The sequence below is a fragment of the Podarcis cretensis genome, assembly GCF_951804945.1.
Source record: "Podarcis cretensis genome assembly, chromosome: 10".
In the NCBI taxonomy this organism is placed as follows: Eukaryota; Metazoa; Chordata; class Lepidosauria; order Squamata; family Lacertidae; genus Podarcis; species Podarcis cretensis.
Window position 1 is genome coordinate 195624 of NC_137179.1, and position 23799 is coordinate 219422.

Here is a 23799-nt window from a genome sequence, read left to right on the forward strand (position 1 = left end):
GCTGCCCTCCGATTCTTCCCCTTCGCTCTCCACTTCCTCTCTCCCCTGTGCCTCTGCTCCTGAGCCCCTGACTGTAGCCTTATCACATGTGTTTCTTGTAGACAGATCAAGTCCAAATGTTCTTTTTTCAATTGTAAAATAGAAAACTAAGTTATAAGTAAGAAAAGGTCAAAATTTAAGGCAATATTTTGTTTAATTTTAAGGTATGAGCAATTGGTAAAAATTATTTTAAATTTAGCAGTATAATATTTGGAAAGTACAAAATAAGGTATGAAATAAGGTAATAATTTGCTGACATTCTGATTATAAATAATGCAGGGTAAGGAGATGTGAGGAAGTCCAGTTAGTTATATCTTTGTATCTGTTATTTTATTTTTATTTCTTTCTTTTTATATGGTTTCTTGGTGTATTTGTTTTGGCTTTTTGGTGTAGGGATTTTGTATTATGTATTTTGAAAATTTAATAAAATATTTATAAAAAAAGGAAAAAAAACAAATGTTCTTTTTTCAATAAATGGAAGACTCTCCGCCTTTTTTCCGGGGAGTTCAGTCCATTAACATTCCAACTCAGACCTTGCAACGCCATGGTGTAATTACTCTACTTTTCCTCTAACTGCACCCAATGCTTGCTCTTCTTCTGTTGGTGTTGTTGGTGTCACATTCACTGGGGGATCCAATCCAAAGGAATATGTTGATATATACAATATTCCCTTATTTGGTGATCTATTTGGTGATACTTCCCATAGCAGCCCCTTAATTACCTCGTATGGGTTAGAGAGATGTTATTGTCAGCCATCTTCCAATGCGCCACCTGGTGCCCCCCCCCCAAATCTCCAAATCTCCAGATTCTCAGATATCCAGCTGGGGTCTCCTTTAATCTACACTTTCTGTTTCCCATGTGTGTTACAAAGCTAACTGGCTGGCGCTGTCCACCTCCAGCCACATCAGGCCCCCAGGGAACAGTGGGCAGTGCCCACTTAGCCAATCGGAGGCAGGGGCTTGGGGGTTGCAAGCAGCCTGCCCCTACCCTACTTAAGAGGGCGGCCAGGTGTGAGGATCGTCGTGGGATTTTTCCACCCACCCACCTAGTCTTTAAGGGCCCGTCCATGGGGGGGGGGGGAGTGGGCACGTTGCCTATGAGCCTTGCTATGGTTTATTCTGTCGCCATATCCAGGGCCAAGGGAATTTTCTCCTGCAAGCAAATAGGCCAGCTTGCAGGTTTTTGCCTACCTCACATCAGCTTTCACAACTTTGGCAAATAAGGCATTGGTCTGGATACTTAATCACAGGGGTCCTGTGAGAGGGGTCCAGGAGGGGTGACTCTGTCCGAGAGTCCACTGGGGGACCAATGAACCAAAACACCCCTCCCAATGGCAGCCTGTGCAGGGTTGGGGCATCCAATCCATGTTGGGGGGTGACTCCCCAGCATAAGTTCCACCCCACCAGGTTCCTATCAGGAATTTGGATGCTAAGTTCAATACCTTTTCCTGTTTAGTGCTGATAGATTGTAGTCTTAGCACACTTAATAGGCACAACTCAGACAGTAGATCTGCTTCATGTTCAAAAGGTACAGTGGTACCTCAGGTTACAGACGCTTCAGGTTACAGACTCCGCTAACCCAGAAATAGTGCTTCAGGTTAAGAACTTTGCTTCAGGATGAGAACAGAAATCGTGCTCCAGAGGCGTGGCAGCTGCACGAGGCCCCATTAGCTAAAGTTGTCTTCAGGTTAAGAACAGTTTCAGGTTAAGTACGGACCTCCGGAAAGAATTAAGTACTTAACCCGAGGTACCACTGTATTGGCTTGTCCACGGGAGGTGAATCAACAAGGCTTCATGGTAACATAGTGGCTTCAATGTTCTCTTGTTGAGTTGCCCTCTCCTCTTGAGTTGCCCACTACTCTGCCAGGAGTCTTCTTCTTTGGCGATCCCTCGTAGCCAAGTAAGATTGTCTTCCATAAACATGGTTTTAACAACGAGTCCATAAGTGATTGTGGAGGCCAATTCTGGATCCACACGTCCTTCCACAGTGGGGACATTGGTTTCCAGGTGGGAGTTGATCACAGTGTGGATTTGCCAAGCGTGCCTTCCTCTTGGCACAGTTCTCCCTTGCGTCCTGAGTTCGAGCATCTTCAAAGCCCATGACACCTTTGGTGAAGGCTGTTCTCCAATTGGAGCGCTCACAGGCCAGTGTTTCCCAGGATTGATAATTTTGGCATCCCTAAAATCTGCTGGGATCGCTTCTCTTTCCCAGATTTTTTCGATTAGCTTGTGAAGTTGTTGTGCAAGTTCGATTCGACCCACTTTGAAGATTTTAGCAGGTATCCCATCAGGTCCACTGGCTTTGTTGTTTTTCATTTGGTTAATAGCTGTACACAACTCTCCTAGATTTGGAGATACTGCAAGCTCGTCTCTAATTTGTTTTTGTGGAATTTGTAAGAGGACCTCAGCAGCTACAGGGGAGATGCAGTTAAGGAGATGTTGGTAGTGTTCTTTCCAGAGCAGTGCAACAGCTTCTTTATCTTTTAGAAGTGTGGTACTATCTGCTGAGTGTAGGGGGCATATGCCATGATTTATTGGCCCATAGATGGTCTTTGTGGCTTTAAAGAAACTCTGTACATCATGAGTGTTGGCTAAGTGCTGGATCTCTTGAGCACTTAGGGAAAGGGATCCCTGATCATTAGGTCCAGTCGTGGCCGACTCTGGGGTTGCATGCTCATCTCACTTTACTGGCCGAGGAGCCGGTGTACAGCTTCCGGGTCATGGCGAACCAGAGCAGCGCACGGAAACGGCATTTACCTTCCCGCTGGAGCAGTACCTATTTAACTAATTGCATTTTGATGTGCTTTCAAACTGCTAGGTTGGCAGGAGCAGGGACCGAGCAACGGGAGCTCACCCAGTCGCGGGGATTCAAACTGCCGACCTTCCAATTGGCAAGTCCTAGGCTCTGTGGTTTAACCCACAGCGCCACCCGTGTCCCCTTGAGCACTTAGTATAAACCTATTGGATATAGGTAACCCAGATCAGAGGGAAGGTGTCCCACAATGAAGTCATCTAATCTGCTTTTTTTGGAATTGGGCAGATTACTCAAGCTCTGTGATGAAGCAATCCTTTTCCTCCTTTTGATCATATTAGGAAACAAACGCTGTTCTTATATAGGGCAGCAAAATTCCAGATTCTGTGGAGTCCTGTCTAGCTGCTAAGCCAAAATTGGTGTCTTTGCTGTTGTTAAATTAGGCAAGCAGTCAATAAGCAGTAGAGGCACAATAGTCTTGCAATAGTCAGCAAATAACTTGGCAGTGAGACCTTAAGTCATAAAATATTGAGTTGCAGTGAAGGCAATAACATCTGCAAAACAACAGGCAAACGCAGTGGCAGAGCAGTAAAACAGTAAAATTAAGCAAGAAAACAATAAAACACTAAAACCAGTCCATAAAACAATAAAACTTAAGTATAAAATCGGAAACTCAGTTGGGGCTGCTGGCGCTGTCACCATCTGACTGGAAGTCTTGCATTTTATGATTCTAATGGCAGAGATTCACACACACACACAGACACACACACACACACACAGAGAGAGAGAGAGAGAGTTATATAGACAGATAGATTGATTGATATTTCTTTCTTTGATGGTGTCTGTATGGTACTGTCATGGCCTTGGGCTAGTAAAATAAAGCTTATCTTCTGAAAGGTTCTTATCAGGTAGCAGGTGGGCTGCCTGATGCTGGATACGTACATGCCCAATACCATAGCCAAACATACTGTTTCCTGTAATCAATAAAGCTGTGGCTTAATTCTGTCTGATCGATATTGATCCAGAGTAGATTCCAATGTATAGCTAGCAGAGTAAAAACTTAAACACACTGCAGGAGTCCCAAAAAATAGACCAGAGGCAATTGTATTTCATCCAGCAGAGCTTTACTGAGGAATGATGAGGAATGGTGGAATGGAGGAAAGTAGTAGGTCAGGCTTAGCTCGGAAAGAAGGAGATATTAGAGCCATCTTCAAATATCTCAAGGGCTGTCTCATGAAAGATAGAACAGGCTTGCTTTGTCCTGCTCTGGAAGGTAGGGCCGAAACCAATGAATTCTAATTCCATGAATGGAGATTTTGACTGAACACTAGGAAGATCGTTCTGAGGGTAAGCGTTGTTTGACAGTGGAACGGACCCCCTTGGGGGAATGGACCCTCCACCTTCAGTGGAGGTTTTTAACCAGAGATTGGATGGCCACCTGTCAGGGATTCTTTAGCTTGGACTAGATGACCCTCAGGGTCCCTTCCAACTCTACAATTCTAGGATTCTATGATAAATGCCATTTTGCTCCATTTTGACCTGGCATTGCTATCCCCCACTCTCACCAACTGCCCCCCACCTCCTTCTGATCTGGGCCAATACCCAATTCCACTCTGTTGCTTGGAAGCAGCTGCCTGTTACTTCACACACCTTTGCTGCCTGTGGACATTCGATGCTCATGGAGCAATATTTGTCTGACTTGGAGCCAGACGTGGTGAGGAAACAGAACTTAGCGGTGTGACCACAGGCTTCCCACCTTGCCTGCTGCATTGTGCACTTCAGTCTCTTAGGAAAGGATGCTGAAGACATCCCATGTCTGTGTAGGTTGCAAAATATGAGCAAATGCCCTGTAAATTTCACAGGACAGGACACAGCACAGACCAACAGCTCACAACCGGCACTAATAATCCTCCCCCAGAATAATATGAGAGCGTGATCCTCACTTTGGAGTGCCCCTCTTCTGAGCTCCCCTCTCTCTCCCACAGACACACAACAATGCACACAATTTTATGCCAATGCCTGCCATTGCCAACAATATCAAAACAAAGTGTTGATTCAGCACTACAAGTAAAATACAAACAGCACAACACACACATTCAGACCAGTTCAGAAAGCAGCAGGTTGGTGATCAAAGAGCATTTGGGGGAAAGAGAGGATTATACCTGCCCTTCCTTTGGAAAAACGGCTATAGAGGATGATGGATGGCATGGAAGAGTTTGGTGCTGGAATGACTGGGTTGTTTCCAAGGCTGCTGTCCTGTTCAAGCAAGAGATTTCTGCTTGGTATAAGACATTTCCCTCCTCTCCACTGAAGACTCCCCCAGGCAACCTCAATATCTGCTCTAAAGATTGGAATGACTCTCCAGAACAGATGTGGTGGTTCCTGGGGCAGAGATGGGTTTAGGGCAGTGTTTTCCCACATGAGGTGTGGGGTAGGGGTGCTGAGTTTTGTCCTTGCACCAGGCACCACTGAAATTTGAAAGATCAACGTCCACCATTGTCCAGGGAGAGGAGAGGAATCAGGGGTCAATTTGTGAATTTGGAGACAAGCCACTGAGTTGCAGATGGTGGAGAGAAAGCCCAGGCAGAAATGATGGTATGAGGTGTGGATCTGAAGGACTTAGCATGAGAAGAGCCCTGAAACGGACCAGCCCAAAAGCCTGTCTAGTCCAGCACTCCTTGCTCTCTCCCACAAGCTCACACTCTCTTTTGTAAACCAATAAGAGGCTGTTTTCACAAGCAAGCGGCATAGAAATATAAAAACTCCCATCAGCCTCAGCCTCACATGGTCCCGCATGGGGCGATGGGAGTAGTAGTCCCAAACATCTGGAGGGCACCAGGCTGGTGAAGGCTGTGATGTGACCTGTGTCCAGCTCTCCCATCATCCCCCTTTGGTCTCCATCCCAACAAGGACTTCAAGACTTGCATTCTCGCTCTCTTTCACAGTGGGCATTTCTTTTGTTGTCCACCAGCATTACGCTTTCCATTCTGAAGTTGGGAATGGAGTAGTTGCTTTGGAAGACGCTAATCAGGCATCTAAACCACATGACCAGTCCAACAAAGTTGATGTTGAAGAATCATTGCTTTGACACTGCTGTGGGGGCAATAGCAAAGAACCTTCAGCATCCAAAATAAACCAGAAATGGGAAGTAGAAGAATGACATATGGATATGAATTTATTTACAAATACTGTAAGCCCATTGGTTTTTTGGCCCTCATCAAACTTTGAAATGCAAAGTTGAAGCAAAGTGTAAGAATCTCTGAGAAGATATGCCTTTCATTAATTTAATATAATATAATTTCTATTAAATTTTCTCTTTTGCAATTTAGAATATTCATTTAGACAATCTTAAAATATCAATAACTTCCCGTCTTCTCTTTCCATGGTTCATTTTGCATAGCATAAATCCCTGCATATTTTATCTAAACTAAACCATTCACTATTCCATTATTATTTCCATCAAAATTTATTTACACAGTTGAATTTATCTTAATGCTGCCAACATTTTCAAGTGCACACAATTTTCCCCCATATATTAAAAAAATGTTTTCCAATCTTCTTTAAACAAATATTCTTCTTGTTCTTTTATATTATAAGTTAGATCCTCGAGCTGCCACATATTCCATCAGTTTAAGTTACCATTCTTCTTTGGTTGGGACCTCACTCGTTTTCCATTTTAGGGCTGCCATAGTGGCATACATAAATAACCTTTTTTGAGGTGTCAAAGAAGATACGTCTTTCCTTTTCCCTGCTATTTGTCCTCCAAATATGGAAAAGGATGCGAAGAAATCACACTGTCATTCTTCAATGGATTGCTTGCCAGTGGGGTCCTCTTCGTGTTTTTGCCAGGGAAATGGGAGACATTAAATTCAGCTGACATTTAAAGGTCTGCCCAGCTAATTTGCACTTTCCACAATATTATGTGAACCAGAACAGAATCATCCTTCCAAATTCACTCTTCTTTGAATTTTCCAAGGCAGTTCTCAGGTCACATAACGGGTACCCAAACACACACAGTGGGGTACCAGTGCCACTGATAACCCACAAGAAAGAGCCTTTCAAAACCATCTAATTTTGTGGCACTATCTCTTGTAGGAGCAAACGCCATTCTTTAACTATGTGCTGTGAAGGATCTTTTTTAAATGCATTATCTGAAGAAACCTTAACTCTGCAAAGGGCATAAGGAGATCCCTGCTGGATCAGACCAGCAGCCTACAAGAGTCAACCATTGTTGGGAATGGTAACTAGAAGTCTACCAGAAACACACATGTGAGAAACAGCCACACCCTCTCTTGTGATTCTGAGCAACTGAAGTTCAGAGACCTACAGACTCCAGCAGTGGAGGGGAGACAGAGCCCTGGGGGCCAGGAGCCCTGATAGCCCTCTCCTCCAAGAATGTGCTTTTCCTCTATTAACTTCATGGTAAAGTCAATGCATTGCTGGGAAATTAATTCTCCAATGCCATAGTTTCAGAAACAACTCTCTCTGCTTCTCTTTGTCAGTCAGTGACACTAGCCTGGTTTGTGGTCATTCTTCCATATGTGGTTTTGCACAAGAGAATTACTCAAATCTGGACGGCTCTTCTCATGTTCTTCTGCCCCACAGGGTTTGTGACATCTATCCTGTTAAAGACATTTGGCTTCCCACAAGGTTTCAACAGTCCTCCATCCACCCATAAGTAGAGGAACCTCTCCTTCCCCAGACAACTGCTCTTCCACTTGGCTTCTGGCATCTCCAGGATTCCCACCAACCTCCAGCCATGAAGATCTTCTGCCTCCTCTCTGTCGCCTTCCTCCTCCTGATGCTGGTGGCTCCAGGTATGGCCTTCTTCTCAGATGCTTCTTCTCTGAGCTCCACAGCTCTCAGTTTTATTCATTTTAAACCTGCCTCTGAATACAAGTTGCTGGGAATTCCAAAGGGATGGGTGGGGGGTTCTCTTGCCCCTCGGTCCCCCTTGAGAGCGTCCCAAATGGGGCATCTGGTTGGCCACTGTGAGACCAGGTTGATGGACTAGATGAGTCCCCTTTGCCCTGATCCAGTAGCCAGGCTCTTAGGATCTGATTGCCATCCCAATCCTAAAGTATGGAATCTGATCCAAAGAAGCTGTTGCTTAAAAATCTTTAATAACACATTTCAGTAAATTCAGCTTTGTGGTGGGGAAGAGAGTGGGCCAGTTTCCTGGGCAAGGGGGCTTTTCTCTCCAAGGTTGCTAGTGGCTCCCAGGAGAGTGACTTCAAAAAAAGCCGTTCTCAATTTCTACCGTAGTAAACATTTCCCTGCTTCCTCTTCTTGGGTGGGAACTGGTGGAGACCACCAGGGAAGGCTTTTGGGCTGGGCTCACCCTCCCCTCCAGGAATTGGTCTAATCCTCTCTTAAAATCATCCAATTTTGTTAACATCACTACATCTTGGACAAGCCAGTGGGACTTTGTGACACTGGTCCTGAAAGTATTGCACTGGCTGCCAGTGAACTACAGGGTTCAATTTAAGGTGTTGGGATGAGCATGCTCAAAAGTGCCGCTAAATAAGCTTGCTTTTAACCAAAACACCTGGGGACCGTCCCCCCCACCTGCCACTGGGAATATATTCATTACTATTTTTAAAATGAATGCCCTGCTTTTTTCTGTCCACAAAATATTTGTTCAAAGGCTATAAGCAACATCGATCCAACCACTAAAATAAAGAACAAACTGAAAACAGAAGCATAAACAATAGTGTCAGAGCTGCCCAAGGTCCCAGCTCACAAAGGACCAACGCCAGTTCTTGCTATATACAAAAGTCTTTATTAAGGTTCAGTTTCAATTTCAAAGCCGCGGCGCGCAGCTCTACGTCTCAACCCTAGACTGCTGAAGTTCCGTCTGAATCTCCTCCCCCCAGACACCAGTTCAAGACCCTAGCCTTGCTCCACCTCCTCCTTTGCTCCTTTCTCCTCTGGGTCCGTCTGCCCGCTGGGCTGTCGCCCTTTCTAGACTCTTCTGACGCTGAGTCCCCGGATTCTTCCCCCTGCCTCCGGCGTGCTTTAGGACCTGGCTCCCAATCCGAGCTCCCTGCTGTCCCGCGCGCCTGTACCTTTGAACTTGGTGCGCGCGCCCAGCCGGCAACCTTCCTCCTGACCGTTACACTGCTCCTGTCACTGCTTCCCCCTTCGGGGGGGCTAGCTGGGTCTGACTCCCCCCCCCATTCCCTCACTCAGCGATAGGGGCGTGGTCAGCCCTGACTCATCTTCTCTCCCCACTGGAGGGGAAGCTGGCCCTGACACGTGGGACTCTTCCCCCCCGCTACGCTCTGGTGGGGAAGCTGGTCCCGATCTCCAGCTGCTGCTTTGGGAGTCGCCGCTGGCCCCTTGCTTCTGGTGTGTCCCTCCCGGGACCCCCCTTGCCCTGGCCATCGGTGCCCCCTTCTGGGAATCTTCCGAATCGCTGGAGAAGCTCATGGAATCTCTCGGCCCACTGTCATACTCTCCTACGCTGCCCTCGGATTGTTCCCCTTCGCTCTCCACCTCCTCTCTCCCCTGTGCCTCTGCTCCCGAACCCCTGACAGATAGCATTGGCCAGTTTGGTTAATTTTGGTTTCTCACAGTGTCTCCTCTTCCAAGCTGCAGCTGAGTCTTCCACAGTTCCATTTCAGTTTGCTTAAACAACAAAACAAGAGAACTCAGCATTTCTGCGTGGATTTCTCCCGATAACATGTTTGTATGTAATTTTGCCTGATCTGCAGATTTTGGCAGGGCAATTTCCCTTGGTGAAATTCATTTTGGCATGATATTTCCATGAATATATATGGGAACATCAGAGATACCCTTTGCCCTGGGTGTGCTTTTTATATATATATATAATATTTATTCAAATTTTGAAAATTACAAAAAGGAACAATAAAAAATAAAAATAAAAAAGACATAAGAAATATAAACAAACAATTAAAAAAAAACAGATCAGACCTTTACATAGCTTTCTTTCCTTTACTTATTTCCTTGACCTCCTCACATCTCCCTTTTTTGTATTCTAGTTCAATTAGAAGTTTCAGCAAATCCTTTCCAGCTTTGTTTTTATCCTAATAATTTATCTTAATATACTGTAATTCTCGTCTTTCACCAATTAATAAATCAATTTTAACCTAATCCTTTATATCATTTCTGCTAAAACCACATTACTTCATTCCAACAACCTTCTAACATTCCTTAATTTTGCAATGTTTCTGTAAATAAACTTTAAAATTTTTCCAAAATCTTAATTGGCACTGGCCAGCTAATTGCTTTATGGCCCCAATTAGCCCCAGTATAATGCGGTCCGGCACACTTCCCAGGTCTCAAGCTGCGCAGACCTTCTGCTCTCCGGTTTCGCCTTGCAGAGTGAAAACACAGCGGATCAGAAACTGTTGCAGTCTGCTTCAGATCCAGACAAACACACCAAGCACTGTGTGTCCAAATTCATCAGTTCTTTATTGCAGCAAATATTTACAGCTCAGCATTTCTCAGATTCTCCTGGACTGCTAGCATTCATGGCGTCCGTCTCTCTCAGAGACCAAGAGAGAACAACAAGTAGAGCTCCTCCCTCCTTCCACACGTCAGAATGGGAGGCACAACTCAGAACAAAATTAACCCAGTAAGTTCTGAATCCCAACACCCCCTCTTGCCTCCATTCCTGAGGTGATTTGTGGATGTACCTTTGCAGACCTCTGTGAGATCAATCCCTTCCCCAATGCCTTGCGCCCTCTCCTGGCGTTCCTGTCAGGCATCTGTGGAACATCCTCACAACTCTCAGATTCGCACTGTGCGAAACTTACCCACGCACCTGTGACCTGATACCTCTCAGGTGGAATTCCCTTCGTTGTGCGACTGGACCTCCTGGGCACAAACTCAGGCACTGCCTCTGACTCACTGTGGTCAGCAGGTGTGTCCTCTGCATCCCGGGATTCCCCCTCTGACTTAACACGTCTTCGAACCCTTGGAATTACCCTCACAGGAGAACTAGGCTCACTCTTGGGCTCCCTTTTTACAACTTGCGGAGATGCCCCATCCTGCTCCTGACTTTGGTCAGTGAGCTGATCGTCATCAGCAGACTCAGCCCCTGGCTCTCCTTCCTCCTCATCAGAACCTTCCTGCTCTGAATCAGAAAGACATTCTGAAAGAATATCGCGTCTGGCAGGGGTCTTTGACTTTTCCTCCTGCTTACAGAACTCAGCGTGTTTACTGATCAGCAGCTTACTCTGATCACCTGACGGGTACGCAAACCTCCATGCACGAGCCGCTGGCTCATACCCACAGAAGATCATTTTCTGGAACTTGGGTTCACCTGGCCCTCGCAAAGCTTCAGGCATTGGCACCGAGGCCGTTAATCCGAACGCACGGAGAAAGTGAACCTGCGGTTTCCTCCCGTGAAGCATGAAAAACGGTGTGTCTCCTACCACTGAATTGTAGGACCGATTCCAGGTGAAGCTCACATATTTAACTGCCTCCATCCAAAACCTCGGAGATAACCCAGAATCTGACAGCATCACCTGTGCAGCCTTAACCAGAGCCTCACTTCTTAGCTCTGCCACCCCCCTCTGTTGAGGAGAAGTCACTGTGTGACTTATCCCTTTCTTGTGAAAGAACTTCTGCAAAGCAGACCCAGTAAACTGTGAACCTCTGTCACTAGCAATTTCCTGCACCTTCGTGGAGAACCTTAGTTCCACCTCCTCAATCCAACGTCTAATCAGCTGTGCTGCATCTTCCTTGGATTTGAGACCATGTGTCCAGGTGTTCTGCGAAAAATCATCCTGCAGCGTCAGCAGAAACCTGGCCCCTCCCAAACTTGGTTCCTTCATGGGACCCAACAGATCTATGTGCACAAGATCAAAAGGTTTTGTGGTTACCCTCTCCACCCTGGGGTAACTGCACCCTCTTACCTTTGCCTGTCTGCAAGCCTGACAATCTAGGACTCTTGCACATTCTTCAATTCTACAGCCTTTGCAAACCTCAGGTAGCACCTGTAGTTCTTCAAGACAAGCATGTGCTGTCTTCTTATGCCACGCACAAGAACATGAAACATGAGTGGGAACTGTAGCACGCAGGGCTTGTGCTTTCTCAACCTTCCCCTCACCCTCCAGAGACGTTTTAAGAATGAAGAGATCATTCTGCCCCTTTGCAACTCTGACCAGTTGCTTCCCTCCTTTGGAGATTGTACAAACATCGTGTTCAAAGCAAACCTTAAACCCCTTTTTCAACAAATAAGGCACAGATAAAATACAGTGTTGCACTCCTGGCACAATGCAAACTTCCATCTGCTCCTGCAAAACAGAAAAAAATACATTTGCAATGTTAGTCACATTTTTCTTTTCCCCATTTGCAAACTGAACAGTTTTCCCAGCCAGAATTGCCTTGCAATTCCACATCTCGACTGCAGGGGTCTCTGGAATCAGGTTGCAGTTAGCTGCTGAGTCGATTACAAAGCGAAAGTCAGTGCCTCTCTCAGAGCTGTTCTCAAACAATGCCATACTGGCAACAAACGTCCCGCTGCCCCCTCTCTTTGGGCTTCTGCAGCAGTTCTCTCTGGTTGTCTTGGCAACCATCTCCCCCTTGCTCAGGACCTTGGCAGCGTCCGTAGAAGTAGCCTCCTCCGTTGCCTTGGAGACCGGACTGGCCTCTGCGTTCCCACGCGACTCTTTAGGCCTTATCTTCCCTTTGCCCAGGTGGCCGACCTTGAAGCGTCTAGCTCTCCGCCGCTTTCCAGCCTTTGGCTGACGATCACCAGTGGAAAAATACTGCCCAGGGCTCCTTTCAGCTGGCCTGGCCCCCCTTCTTTCGGAAGAGCACTCTGTGCCAGCCCTGCCCTCGCTGAAACTGCGTTTCACTTCAGCACTCACAGTGGAAAACTTTTGAAACTTGCCTTTGGAATTCACAGCCCCCCCGACGTGCACCTCAGGGACTGGGGCTTCAGCCATTTCTAGGCTCTTCATGACTTCTCCAGGGCTCTGGCCTCCTGCTGAAGTTTCACACAAACTTCTCAGCACCTCCCAGGCAGCCCTTGCTGACTTTACGCCCTCCAAACTGGGCAAAAGTGATGCATGTACACATGCCTTTAGCATAGCAAGCTCTCTTTGCATTTTCTGCTGGCTATCTTCAGGCAACGCAGCCTCAAAGCCTGTAATGTCTGTCCCTTCAGGACCTGGATTCAGGGGAAGTGGCTCTTTCTGGCTTACATCCCAAAGCCCAGTAACCAGAAACCAACCCCTTACTCTTCTGGACCAGGTTGCCCAACTTCTTAAAGTGAGCTTTTCAAGCGGAACGTCCTCAAGGACCTGGCTGGCTGCCATTCTCTCCTCTTTCCCGGGGCCCCAGCTGTACTCACGTATCACCAGTCAGCTCTCCGGCACCCGATTCTTCAGCTGCTTTCTCAGCTCTCAGCTCTCAGCAACTCTTGCCTCTTGGCAGCAGGCAAAACACAGAACGCTGACCTCCGCTTCGGTAGCGTCTTCCCAGCTGAGCAAGCGGAACTTCAAAGCAGACTTCAAAGCACACCGGCAGGCTTTCAGCAACAGTTTTATTAGCGGTAATTAGGTCCTCCATAACCTGTGACGAAATCTTAATTGGCACTGGCCAGCTAATTGCTTTATGGCCCCAATTAGCCCCAGTATAATGCGGTCCGGCACACTTCCCAGGTCTCAAGCTGCGCAGACCTTCTGCTCTCCGGTTTCGCCTTGCAGAGTGAAAACACAGCGGATCAGAAACTGTTGCAGTCTGCTTCAGATCCAGACAAACACACCAAGCACTGTGTGTCCAAATTCATCAGTTCTTTATTGCAGCAAATATTTACAGCTCAGCATTTCTCAGATTCTCCTGGACTGCTAGCATTCATGGCGTCCGTCTCTCTCAGAGACCAAGAGAGAACAACAAGTAGAGCTCCTCCCTCCTTCCACACGTCAGAATGGGAGGCACAACTCAGAACAAAATTAACCCAGTAAGTTCTGAATCCCAACATCTTCTTCCACTGACTCTTCACCTTGGTCTCGGATTCTGCCAGTCATTTCCGCCAGTTCCATATAGTCCATCACCTTCATCTGCCATTCTTCCAGAGTGGGTAAATCTTGCATCTTCCAATACTTCGCGATGAGTATTCTTGCTGCTGTTGTTGCATACATAAAGAAAGTTCTGTCCTTCTTTGGCACCAATTGGCCGACCATGCCCAGGAGAAAGGCCTCTGGTTTCTTCTGAAAGGTATATTTAAATACCTTTTTCATTTCATTATAGATCATCTCCCAGAAAGTCTTAATCCTTGGGCACGTCCACCAAAGGTGAAAGAATGTACCTTCAGTCTCTTTACGTTTCCAACATTTATTATTGGGCAAATAATAGATTTTTGCAAGCTTGACTGGTGTCATGTACCACCTGTATATCATCTTCATTATATTCTCTCTTAAGGCATTGCATGTCGTAAACTTCATACCTGTGGTCCATAACTGTTCCCAGTCAGCCATCATGATATTATGTCCAACATCTTGTGCCCATTTAATCATTGCAGATTTAACCGTTTCGTCCTGAGTATTCCATTTCAACAGCAAGTTATACATTCTTGACAAATTCTTAGTTTTGGGTTCTAACAGTTCTATTTCCAGTTTTGATTTTTCCACCTGAAAACCAATTTTCTTGTCCAAATTATAAGCCTCCATTATTTGGTAATAATGAAGCCAATCTTGCACTTTGTTTTTTAGTTTTTCATAACTCTGCAATTTTAATCTGTCTCCTTCTTGTTCCAAAATTTCCCAATATTTCAGCCATTTGGCCTCCATATTGAGCTTTTTCTGAGCCTTTGCTTCCATTGGTGACAACTACCTTGGAGTTTTATATTCAAGTAAATCCTTATATCTTATCCAAACGTTAAACAGTGCTTTCCTGACAATATGGTTTTTAAACGCTTTATGTGCTTTGACCTTATCATACCACAAGTATGCATGCCAACCAAAAACATTATTGAAACCTTCCAAATCCAAAATGTCCATGTTTTCAAGAAGCAGCCATTCTTTCAGCCAGCAAAATGCAGCCGATTCATAATAAAGCCTAAGGTCTGGCAGGGCAAATCCACCTCTTTCTTTAACATCGGTTAATATCTTAAATTTTATTCGAGGCTTCTTGCCCTGCCAGACAAATCTAGAGATATCTTTCTGTCACTTCTTGAAACAGTCCACTTTATCCAAAATTTGCAATGTTTGAAACAGAAATAACATCCTTGGCACCACTGCCCTGGATGTGCTTGGCCATATTGGCTGGGTCTAAAAATTTTTTTTAAAGAAGCAGTTTAATGACCGCCACTTTCAGTGGGTCTTGGAAGACTCCCTCACAGAGGGAAGCATTCACCACGCCAAAGAGAGCCCCTCACCCAGCCCTTCCTGGATCACTTTTATGAGCCAGGATGGGCAAGGATCAAGGAGACAGGTGGTTCACTCATCCAAGCAGCCTGTCCACATCCTTGGAGGTAACAGATTGGAACTGATCCCACTCAACTTGACTAGACAGGACTCTAGCACTCTCCCACCCTGGCCCTGCTCCCACAGTGGCATCTCCCTCTTTCCAAATTTGAGCAACTTTATCTGCAAAAAACTTTGCAAAATCACAGCAGATCTTGGGGTCCTTACCAGGCCCCGATGGTGAAGGTGGTTCTATTAAATTATGATCCACCTGAAAGAGTCTCCTGCTGCAATTTTCTGCATCTGCAATAGAGGCGGTGAAGAAGGTCCTCTTCGCCGTCTCTTTCACCACTTGGTGGGCTCAGTGTTGAGCTCTAACCCGTATCCGGTCTGATTCAGAATGAGTTTTCCGCCACCATTGCTATAGCCGTTTCAGCGATTGTTTCATTGCCCTCAGCTCTGGGGAAAACCACGGGGCTGTCCGGGCTCCATGCAATCGGAGAGGGCGCTTCGGAGCCAAACAGTCAATAGCCCTGGTTAACTCCACATTCCAGCGGGCCACCAGGGAATCAGCTGAAAGGCCATCAACATGGGATAAAGCATCCCCTACCACTCTCTGGAAACCATTTGGATCCATTAAGTGGTGGGGGCGGACCATCCGAATTGGTCCCACCTCCCTGCAGAGGGGAAGGGTCACAGAGAAGTCCAGTTGCACCAGGAAGTGATCTGACCATGGCACTTCTTTTGTTTTGCTTTTACTTAGTGTCAGATCATCCACATTCATAGAGTTCTAAGGCTTGTCCGCAGCTATGAGTTGGGCCAAACTTATTCAGGGACAGCCCCATGGAGGCCATGTTTTCCACGAAGTCCCTAATCCTAATCCCCTTGGACAATCAAACTAGATGTCCCCAGGAGAACATCCGCCAAGACCTGAAGCAGCTCGGGCAGGGAATCCTTGGTGCAGCGGGGAGGTTGGTACACCAAAAGGAATCCTGAACTGCCCCTATTGCCCAGCTTTCAGAACATGCACTCAGAAAACTGGGTCTTCCCAACAGGGTGCCTGGTACAAGCTAATGACTTCCTAAAAATCACTGCAAATATGACCTGGGTTGCTGTGCATAAGAGAAATCTGGTGGATAAGCAGCAGCAAGAACAGGCCCATCTGCTTCATCCAACCAAGTCTCTGTTACACATACCAGGTCAAGTCCTCCATCCACAATAAAATAATGGATGGCAGTGGTCTTGTGAATCATTGACCTGGCATTGCACAGCAGCACCTTCAGGTCATGTAGATCTCCCTTGTTGATTCCAGTGTCCTTCCAGTCAGGACCAGACCCGGAGGCAGGAATAGTCTTCTAACAACAAATAAACCTGCCTCCTTGGTAATGACATGGGCTGGTCTTAGCGTAACTCCTCCTCCTGCCCGTGATCACTGAAATCAGGTGTCCCAGTGCATCCCCCACCTCCCAGTGGAACCTGCCCCAGCCATTCTGTTGGCTGGGACCCACTCCCAAGCAGCCCTGAGCCTCTCCCCTTCAGAACAGAATACAAACTATACAATAAACCAATAAAACAGTAGAAACTAATTAAAAAACAACGACAATTTACAGCTATACTAAAATTAAACTAATCCCCAGCCCCAACTAAATGTTTATCCCACCCGCAACAGAGCAGAGAAAAAGAAAAAAATAAACCACCAAAGATTAAAAACTATTTAAAAACATTTAAAAGCATTTAAAAGCATTTTTGACATTTGCCCCAACCCGAGTTTGTTCCACTGAGTCTGGGCTCTTCAGCACTCACGGCAGGACAATGTCCCTCTGTCCCAGGAGTCTGCTTTTTTCCTATTAGGTAATTATTTACTATTACACAGATGCTATATATTTAAGAGCATACATGCTGCCTGCTTTAATCTCTTCCAGTGAAAATGATAAGTAAATATTGAGATATTTCCTAAATTGCACACTGTTATCCTATATCAAACCAGAATTGCACCATGTGTCTGTTTTTTGCAGGGGGTGGGGTTGCTGTCAATATTTATTTCTCCCCCCGTCATTGTTCTGCTTACCATCTGGACTCTGCCCAAAACTTTGGTCTACAAAAGCCACTGGGGACCCCAGGGAATCCAAGCATCACTCTCCAGGGAGCCGCAGAGATGAAGGTTCTGGCCCTCACCCTCTTCTGTCTCCTCCTTGCAGGGAATGAAGCCAAAGTGTATAAGAGATGTGAACTGGCTGCACAACTGAAACGGGCTGGGATGGATGGATATCGTGGCGTCAGCCTGGCCAACTGTGAGTTTGCTCTTCCTTTCCCTTCAGCTTTGCTATTTCTGGTGTTTTGGGGCAAAGCTGAAATGGGGACTTCTTTTCAGGAAAAGGTTCACACAAACCCTGCTGCCCATCACAATGCCCCAACTTTCATTAATCTTTGAAAGATCAAGAAGCTGCACATCCATAGGGCCAAACCAAATTTATCCTCCTTACTAATGTGAGATTATGAAAAGTACTAGTCAGCTGGAATGCAAGAAACTTAAGTGAAAATGTCTATTTAAGACCATGGGGGGGGGGTTAGACGTTACAGACAGCTTTTACAGTGAACATTGTAAGAATGTTTTTAATTATTCTGTTTCAAAATGCTGCAACTTTGACAAAAAAGATTGCACACCCAGCGTGTACCCAAATTGTAAGCCTTTTCTTGTTCACTTTGTTCCAGGGATCTGTACTGCTTATCATCAAAGCTCATTTAACACTAGACTCGTGGGGCCACAAACCTCCAGCGGCAATCGTGAGTATGGAATCTTTCAGATAAGCAGCCGCTGGTGGTGCGACAATGGACATGGCTCAACAGCCAATGCGTGTGGGATCTCCTGCTATGGTAAGCAACTTGATACTTCAGGGAATGCTATCTTCCACTTCTTTAATTCAGTTCAAATCTACCTAATTTGCACTTTCTGAAATAATACACGGACAAACACACTGCACATTCTTCAAAACTCACACTTCTAATCTTGAAATGCACTTCTCAAGCCAACTGCATTGGGCACAGTATGCCTATAAATATATATATTTACAAAAAATTGCATACAAAAGTGCATTAAAAAGGTAAAGGGACCCCTGACCATTAGGTCCAGTCATGGCCGACTCTGGGGTTGCAGCGCTCATCTCGCTTTATCGGCCGAGGGAGCGGGCGTAAGTGCATTAGATTACAGAAAATTGCATACAAAGCTGTCATTCAGGAGAATCTCACACAAAATAACTGCTGGATTTTTTAAAAAAGAAAAGAAATCCCCAATCTCCCTTCCCCCACCCCCAGGTGTATCTGTCCAGCTCTCAGGACTGTCCTTAGTCAGTGTCCCCAAAGTTTTCGGTATGGTGACCCACAAATCCAAACTTAAAAGACCTAGTGACTACAGATTTATTGTCAAATGAATTTTGGACCTTAGGACTTCCAGAAATGCTGGTACTAATATCTTAATAAATTTTAAAATGTGTCTCCTATACTTCCTGTACCCCCTTCTTTGTTGAATTTGTGGTGAACTTTTAATGACAGGGTTAATAATAAAAATTAAAACTACATAATAAATTCAAAATGTTTCACATGGTATAGGTTCCATTTATTTGTTAGAGTTAAAGCCATTGGGGTGAGCATAGGGAAAATTGCAGAGAGTACAGTACAGTCATTGTTGCTTCCCTCCCCGCAAACTTCATGTTTATCATGGGAAGTCAGCTGTGCCCTGTTTGTCCTGACTGTGTCACTTAATATTGTTTTTACATGCAAAGGTACACACTGGTACCACTGTTGTCCAATAACACCAGGGAGCACTCCCTGTACCAGGAAAATCTATACAAGGTAGCCAGACGACACTATTGTGTACACACAGAGCACACACATGCCCTCGCACATACACATCACAGACATACATGCAAGTTTTATGTCTCTCACTCCACCTTATACTGCACAGATATACAATCCCTCAGATATGCCTCTCTCTCTGCTCAGGTGCTTGTCTTCCTCTCTCTCTCTCTCACGCACCACATGTGCATGCATGTGTCCCTCGGCCTGCACCAGCAGAGTAGTGTGGGTTGCTGCCCCCCTCCCCTGGTGGACAGGGCATTTGGGGCGGGTGCCAGGGGGTGGCACAATGGAAGACAATCTTACTCGGCTACAAGTGATCGCCAAAGAAGAATGTAACCCCTTTTTCCTACTTGCACGAAGCAACATGTAAATCTGTCCCTCCCTTCTATCCATCACACACACACACACACATCACACATAACATCTCTCCCACCTTCCTCACACAGCTTGCACATCTCTCTTGCAGTAACACAAACATTACTTGAGCGCTAACATCCCAATTCTAAAAAGCATCTTCATAAGGCTAAAGAACCATCCGTCAACAGCACCACCTAGCGGGCTGCGAGGAGACCTAGGCCTCTCCTTTACTTTTCCAACCCTTTTTAAAGAAAACGTCGCCAGCACAAGGCAAAAGAGGCACCTGCTGGTGGTTGGTGGATAGCAGAATCCTGAATCTGGCAGGACGTCCCTGCTGCTGCTCCCCAACCCCCTCCATTCCATTTAGCCTTACTTACTGTGGGACAAACAAGGCACTCACTGCTTGCTGGCAGGCAGCAGCAGCCTGAGCCTGCAGGGATAACCCCACAGCTCCTTCCTTCCTTTCCCAACCTTTCATTTCAAGTAAACATCTGAAGGCAGGCAGCTGTGTGAACAAAAGTCCTAGCACTCCTTGCCAAAGTTTTCCAACAGGGGGAGAAAGCACGGAAGCAATCGACCCACTTCTACAGGTTTGGCTGCCCACTTGCAGGTTGAGACCCACAGGCTGGGAAACACTGCCCTATGCCAGGGGTAGGCAACCTAAGGCCCATGGGCCAGATGCGGCCCAATCTCCTTCTCAATCTGGCCTGCGGACGGTCCGGGAATCAGCGTGTTTTTACATGAGTAGAATGTGTACTTTTATTTAAAATGCATCTCTGGGTTATTTGTGGGGCATAGGAATTTGTTCATTTTTTAAAAAATATATGGTCTGAGGGACGGTGGACCGGCCCACAGCTGAAAAAAGTTGCTGAACCCTGCCCTAGGCCATGACCTCTCACTAGGCCATGCTCTGCCCCACTGCCTCTGCTCTGTATCCTCCTGCTTTTACCGGGTTGCAATGTGCCCTGGAACTGTGACCTTGCTTGTCTGGATGGAGGATGAGATGGCCATTTTTAAAGAACTGATTTCTTTCTCTGGCTAGAATGCAGCTGACTAGAAGGGATCTCCCGCTTGGTGCTATAACGATTGAATGCCAGCTCAAGGGGGAAATGCTTTAAGTGCCCCCCAAAAGTATTCAGGCTTGGAGTTGGATGGACCTCTAGGAAAAGGTTTTCCACAGTTCAGAGGCAGCCCCTACAGCCTTGGGGGTGTTTGTATTCTGGGGTTTGCATTTTAGGAATCCCCAGTAACCTCCTTTGCTTTCTGACAAATCTTTGCCAGCGTTCTTAAATGATGACATCACAAATGATATTAACTGTGCCAAGAGGATTGTCCGTGACCCTCAAGGGATGAACGCCTGGTAAGTGCTAATATCTCAGTGACTGGAACATTCAATACCAGCCAAGTTTTCAGTTCACATAACTATGTGAAGAGGAAGGTGGTTTCACTTGACTGTTGTATAGCTGGCAGTTAAAGATCCTTCCCCAATAGGCACTAACAAGGGCTAAAGATGCTTCCTTACATGTACAGCCAGTAGTGCCCCCACTGCTCTGGGACCCTGCTGCCCTTCTCCACTTCCCCTGAGTAACTGGCAGCATCACACAGTGCTGGGAAGCCAGGAAAAGACCACAGCCCCACTCGCATCACAAAGCCAGCCACCACTGTATGCAGCAAACACTTGGTAGCTGTCTTGGTGGGGATTTAAGGAAATGATTTGGCAACTGAGCCAATGTGGAGTAGTGGTAAGAGAGGACCTGGGAGACCAGAGATCAAATCCTGACTCAGCCAGGAAGTTCAAGGTTGACATTGAGTCAGTCACTGTCTCACAACCCAGCCTGCAGTGTTTTTCTAAGGGGAAGAACCATGTATGCCACCTTGAGCTCCTTGGAGAAAAGGTGGGGTATAAATGTAGTAATAAATAAATTGGAATGCAGGAAAGGAGGAGACAGCCTGAGGTCTGTCATGGGCTGGAGCCATGTCCTGGGGCAGATGGTTCACTTCCCAAGTTTGCTTGGAGGTCTTTCACAGAAGGCTATCAATGCTTAGCAGCCACAATGACTCTGTTCCACCTCCTTTGTTAGACACAATGTGCCTCTGAATGTGCTTCTCACTCACTGGATCATCACCTTGTCATGGTGAGTGGGCTTGCACGTTCCTATGACCCTTGTGAGCGAAGCTGTTGGGAGTCTCGTACTCCCAGCAGGGTCACCCAAGGCGGTAAGGTCAAAGGGAAGGAGCTAGACAAAGAATGATCCAAGAAGTCCTCAACAGCAGAACAGGAGGAAGATAACAAGTGGCATGTTACAATGGCTGTGAAGGTGGGTGAAGGCTGCAGCAGATAAGAATTTACCGGTCATTGTTATACTCATGCCATCGGAATAGAGCTTTAATGTGAAGACTGTGTGTTGATCAGCATGCACTGATCTACACACATACAACAAATTCACACACAGGCATCTTCTAAAAAAATCCCAAACCCAAACCCCAAAAAGTCCCATAAAGGTAAGGTAAAGGTACCCCTGCCCGTACGGGCCAGTCTTGACAGACTCTGGGGTTGTGCGCCCATCTCACTTAAGAGGCCAGGGGCCAGCGCTGTCCGGAGACACTTCCGGGTCACGTGGCCAGTGTGACATCGCTGCTCTGGCGAGCCAGAGCCGCACACGGAAACGCCGTTTACCTTCCCGCTGGTAAGCGGTCCCTATTTATCTACTTGCACCCGGAGGTGCTTTCGAACTGCTAGGTTGGCAGGCGCTGGGACCGAGCAGCGGGAGCGCACCCCGCCGCAGGGATTCGAACCGCCGACCTTTCGATCGGCAAGTCCTAGGCGCTGAGGCTTTAACCCACAGTGCCACCTGCGTCCCTTGTAAAAAGTCCCATAGGTAAAGGTAAAGGTACCCCTGCCCGTACGGGCCAGTCTTGACAGACTCTGGGGTTGTGCGCCCATCTCACTTAAGAGGCCAGGGGCCAGCGCTGTCCGGAGACACTTCCGGGTCACGTGGCCAGCGTGACATTGCTGCTCTGGCGAGCCAGAGCCGCACACGGAAACGCCGTTTACCTTCCCGCTGGTAAGCGGTCCCTATTTATCTACTTGCACCCAGGGGTGCTTTCGAACTGCTAGGTTGGCAGGCGCTGGGACCGAGCAGCAGGAGCGCACCCCGCCACGGGGATTCGAACCGCCGACCTTTCGATCGGCAAGCCCTAGGCGCTGAGGCTTTTACCCACAGCGCCACCCGCGTCCCCCAAAAAGTCCCATAGTGGTTGGCAAATGTTTATGTGGGCAAGACCGTGAAATCTAGAAGCCCCTAGTCAGGAACCGGCACGTGGGTGGTAGATACAGACAGATTCAGCCATTCTGACTCAAGGAATGAGGCAGTGAGCAGCTCAGCAGCTCTGTCCATGACTGAGCAGTAAAGTTCCATGGAGGATGGGAAGCAAAATTTTGCTAGAAGGGCATCATGGGCTGTTAATAGATGGACTTCCCGTTCACCACCAAAACTGATCATCAGCAGGGACAATGAACGGGAAGAAATACTCTGTAGCTGACACGAATGCCTCACTTGGAAATGTTGTGGAGCTTTTAAAGAAGATCCATCTCACTTGTAGTTGCTTGGAAGCAACAGTCATGTGACTTCCCTCGCTTCATTTTTTGCTCTCATTCTGACTCTTAGGTATGCTTGGCAGAAATTTTGCAAAGGAAAAAATCTCTCAAAGTGGACAAAAGGTTGCAGACTCTGAGTTCCATGGTCCTGAATGAATTCCAGCATTTCTCTTGAGATCCCCTTTGATGAAACATCTACCTACTGCCATATAATCAAAATCCAGTTGCTTCTTTCTGGGCTAGCATTTGTATGTTGTGCCCCACCCCATGGTGGAGGGAAATGGCCCTCTTTCTATATGAATGAGGGAAAGTGATTATTATTTTTAAATGTGTCTGGGGTGGTCACTCATCTTGCTCTGGATTGCAAGCTTCTCTGCTTGAAAATCTTCAATAAACTGAACATAAACAAAACTCTTTTCTTGCTTGATTGGTAAATAGAAATAACAGAATTAGGTTAAGCATCAGCGTCTCATCATAATTTGCAGGGAGGTGCAGAGGCGTATCTAGGTCCCTTGCACCCCTGGCAAGGAGCTGTATGGGCACACACACACCAGAAAAATCACTTCTCACACATGTGATCTTGCTGCGACAGCAGCAATGCACTGCCACACACATACACATCATAATTTCCCGCAGTCTACCTTCATGCTTCCTTGCCATCTCTCCCACCACTCAGCAGCCCACAAGCAGGGAGCCACCGCAGGAAAGGCCTCTTCTTGTGTTGCCAGAGGAGGCACATGAAGAAGGGCCTCAGATGATGATGGCAGCATCCAGGTCGGTTCATACTGAGAGAGGCAGTCCTTGAGGTATTGTGGTCCT

At 46.6% G+C, this 23799-nt stretch overlaps 1 protein-coding gene across 1 annotated transcript; it reads left to right on the forward strand.

Moving 5' to 3' along the window:
• The first annotated feature begins 17286 nt into the window (after positions 1-17286).
• LOC307225272 (lysozyme C, milk isozyme-like) lies at positions 17287-23391 on the forward strand. Its single transcript, XM_079993200.1, has 4 exons — positions 17287-17461; positions 17883-18044; positions 20664-20742; positions 23051-23391. The coding sequence occupies exons 1-4, from the start codon at positions 17326-17328 to the stop codon at positions 23115-23117; spliced, it is 444 nt and encodes a 147-aa protein (XP_079849326.1). The 5' UTR covers positions 17287-17325; the 3' UTR covers positions 23118-23391.
• Positions 23392-23799: the final 408 nt, after the last annotated feature.

Coding starts and splice junctions, on each gene's coding strand:
- LOC307225272 (XM_079993200.1), top strand. CDS start 17,326: ATGAAGGTTCTGGCCCTCACCCTCTTCTGTCTCCTCCTTGCAGGGAAT. Junction 17,462..17,882: donor TGGCGTCAGCCTGGCCAACT/GTGAGTTTGCTC, acceptor ACTTTGTTCCAG/GGATCTGTACTGCTTATCAT. Junction 20,743..23,050: donor CCTCAAGGGATGAACGCCTG/GTAAGTGCTAAT, acceptor TCTGACTCTTAG/GTATGCTTGGCAGAAATTTT.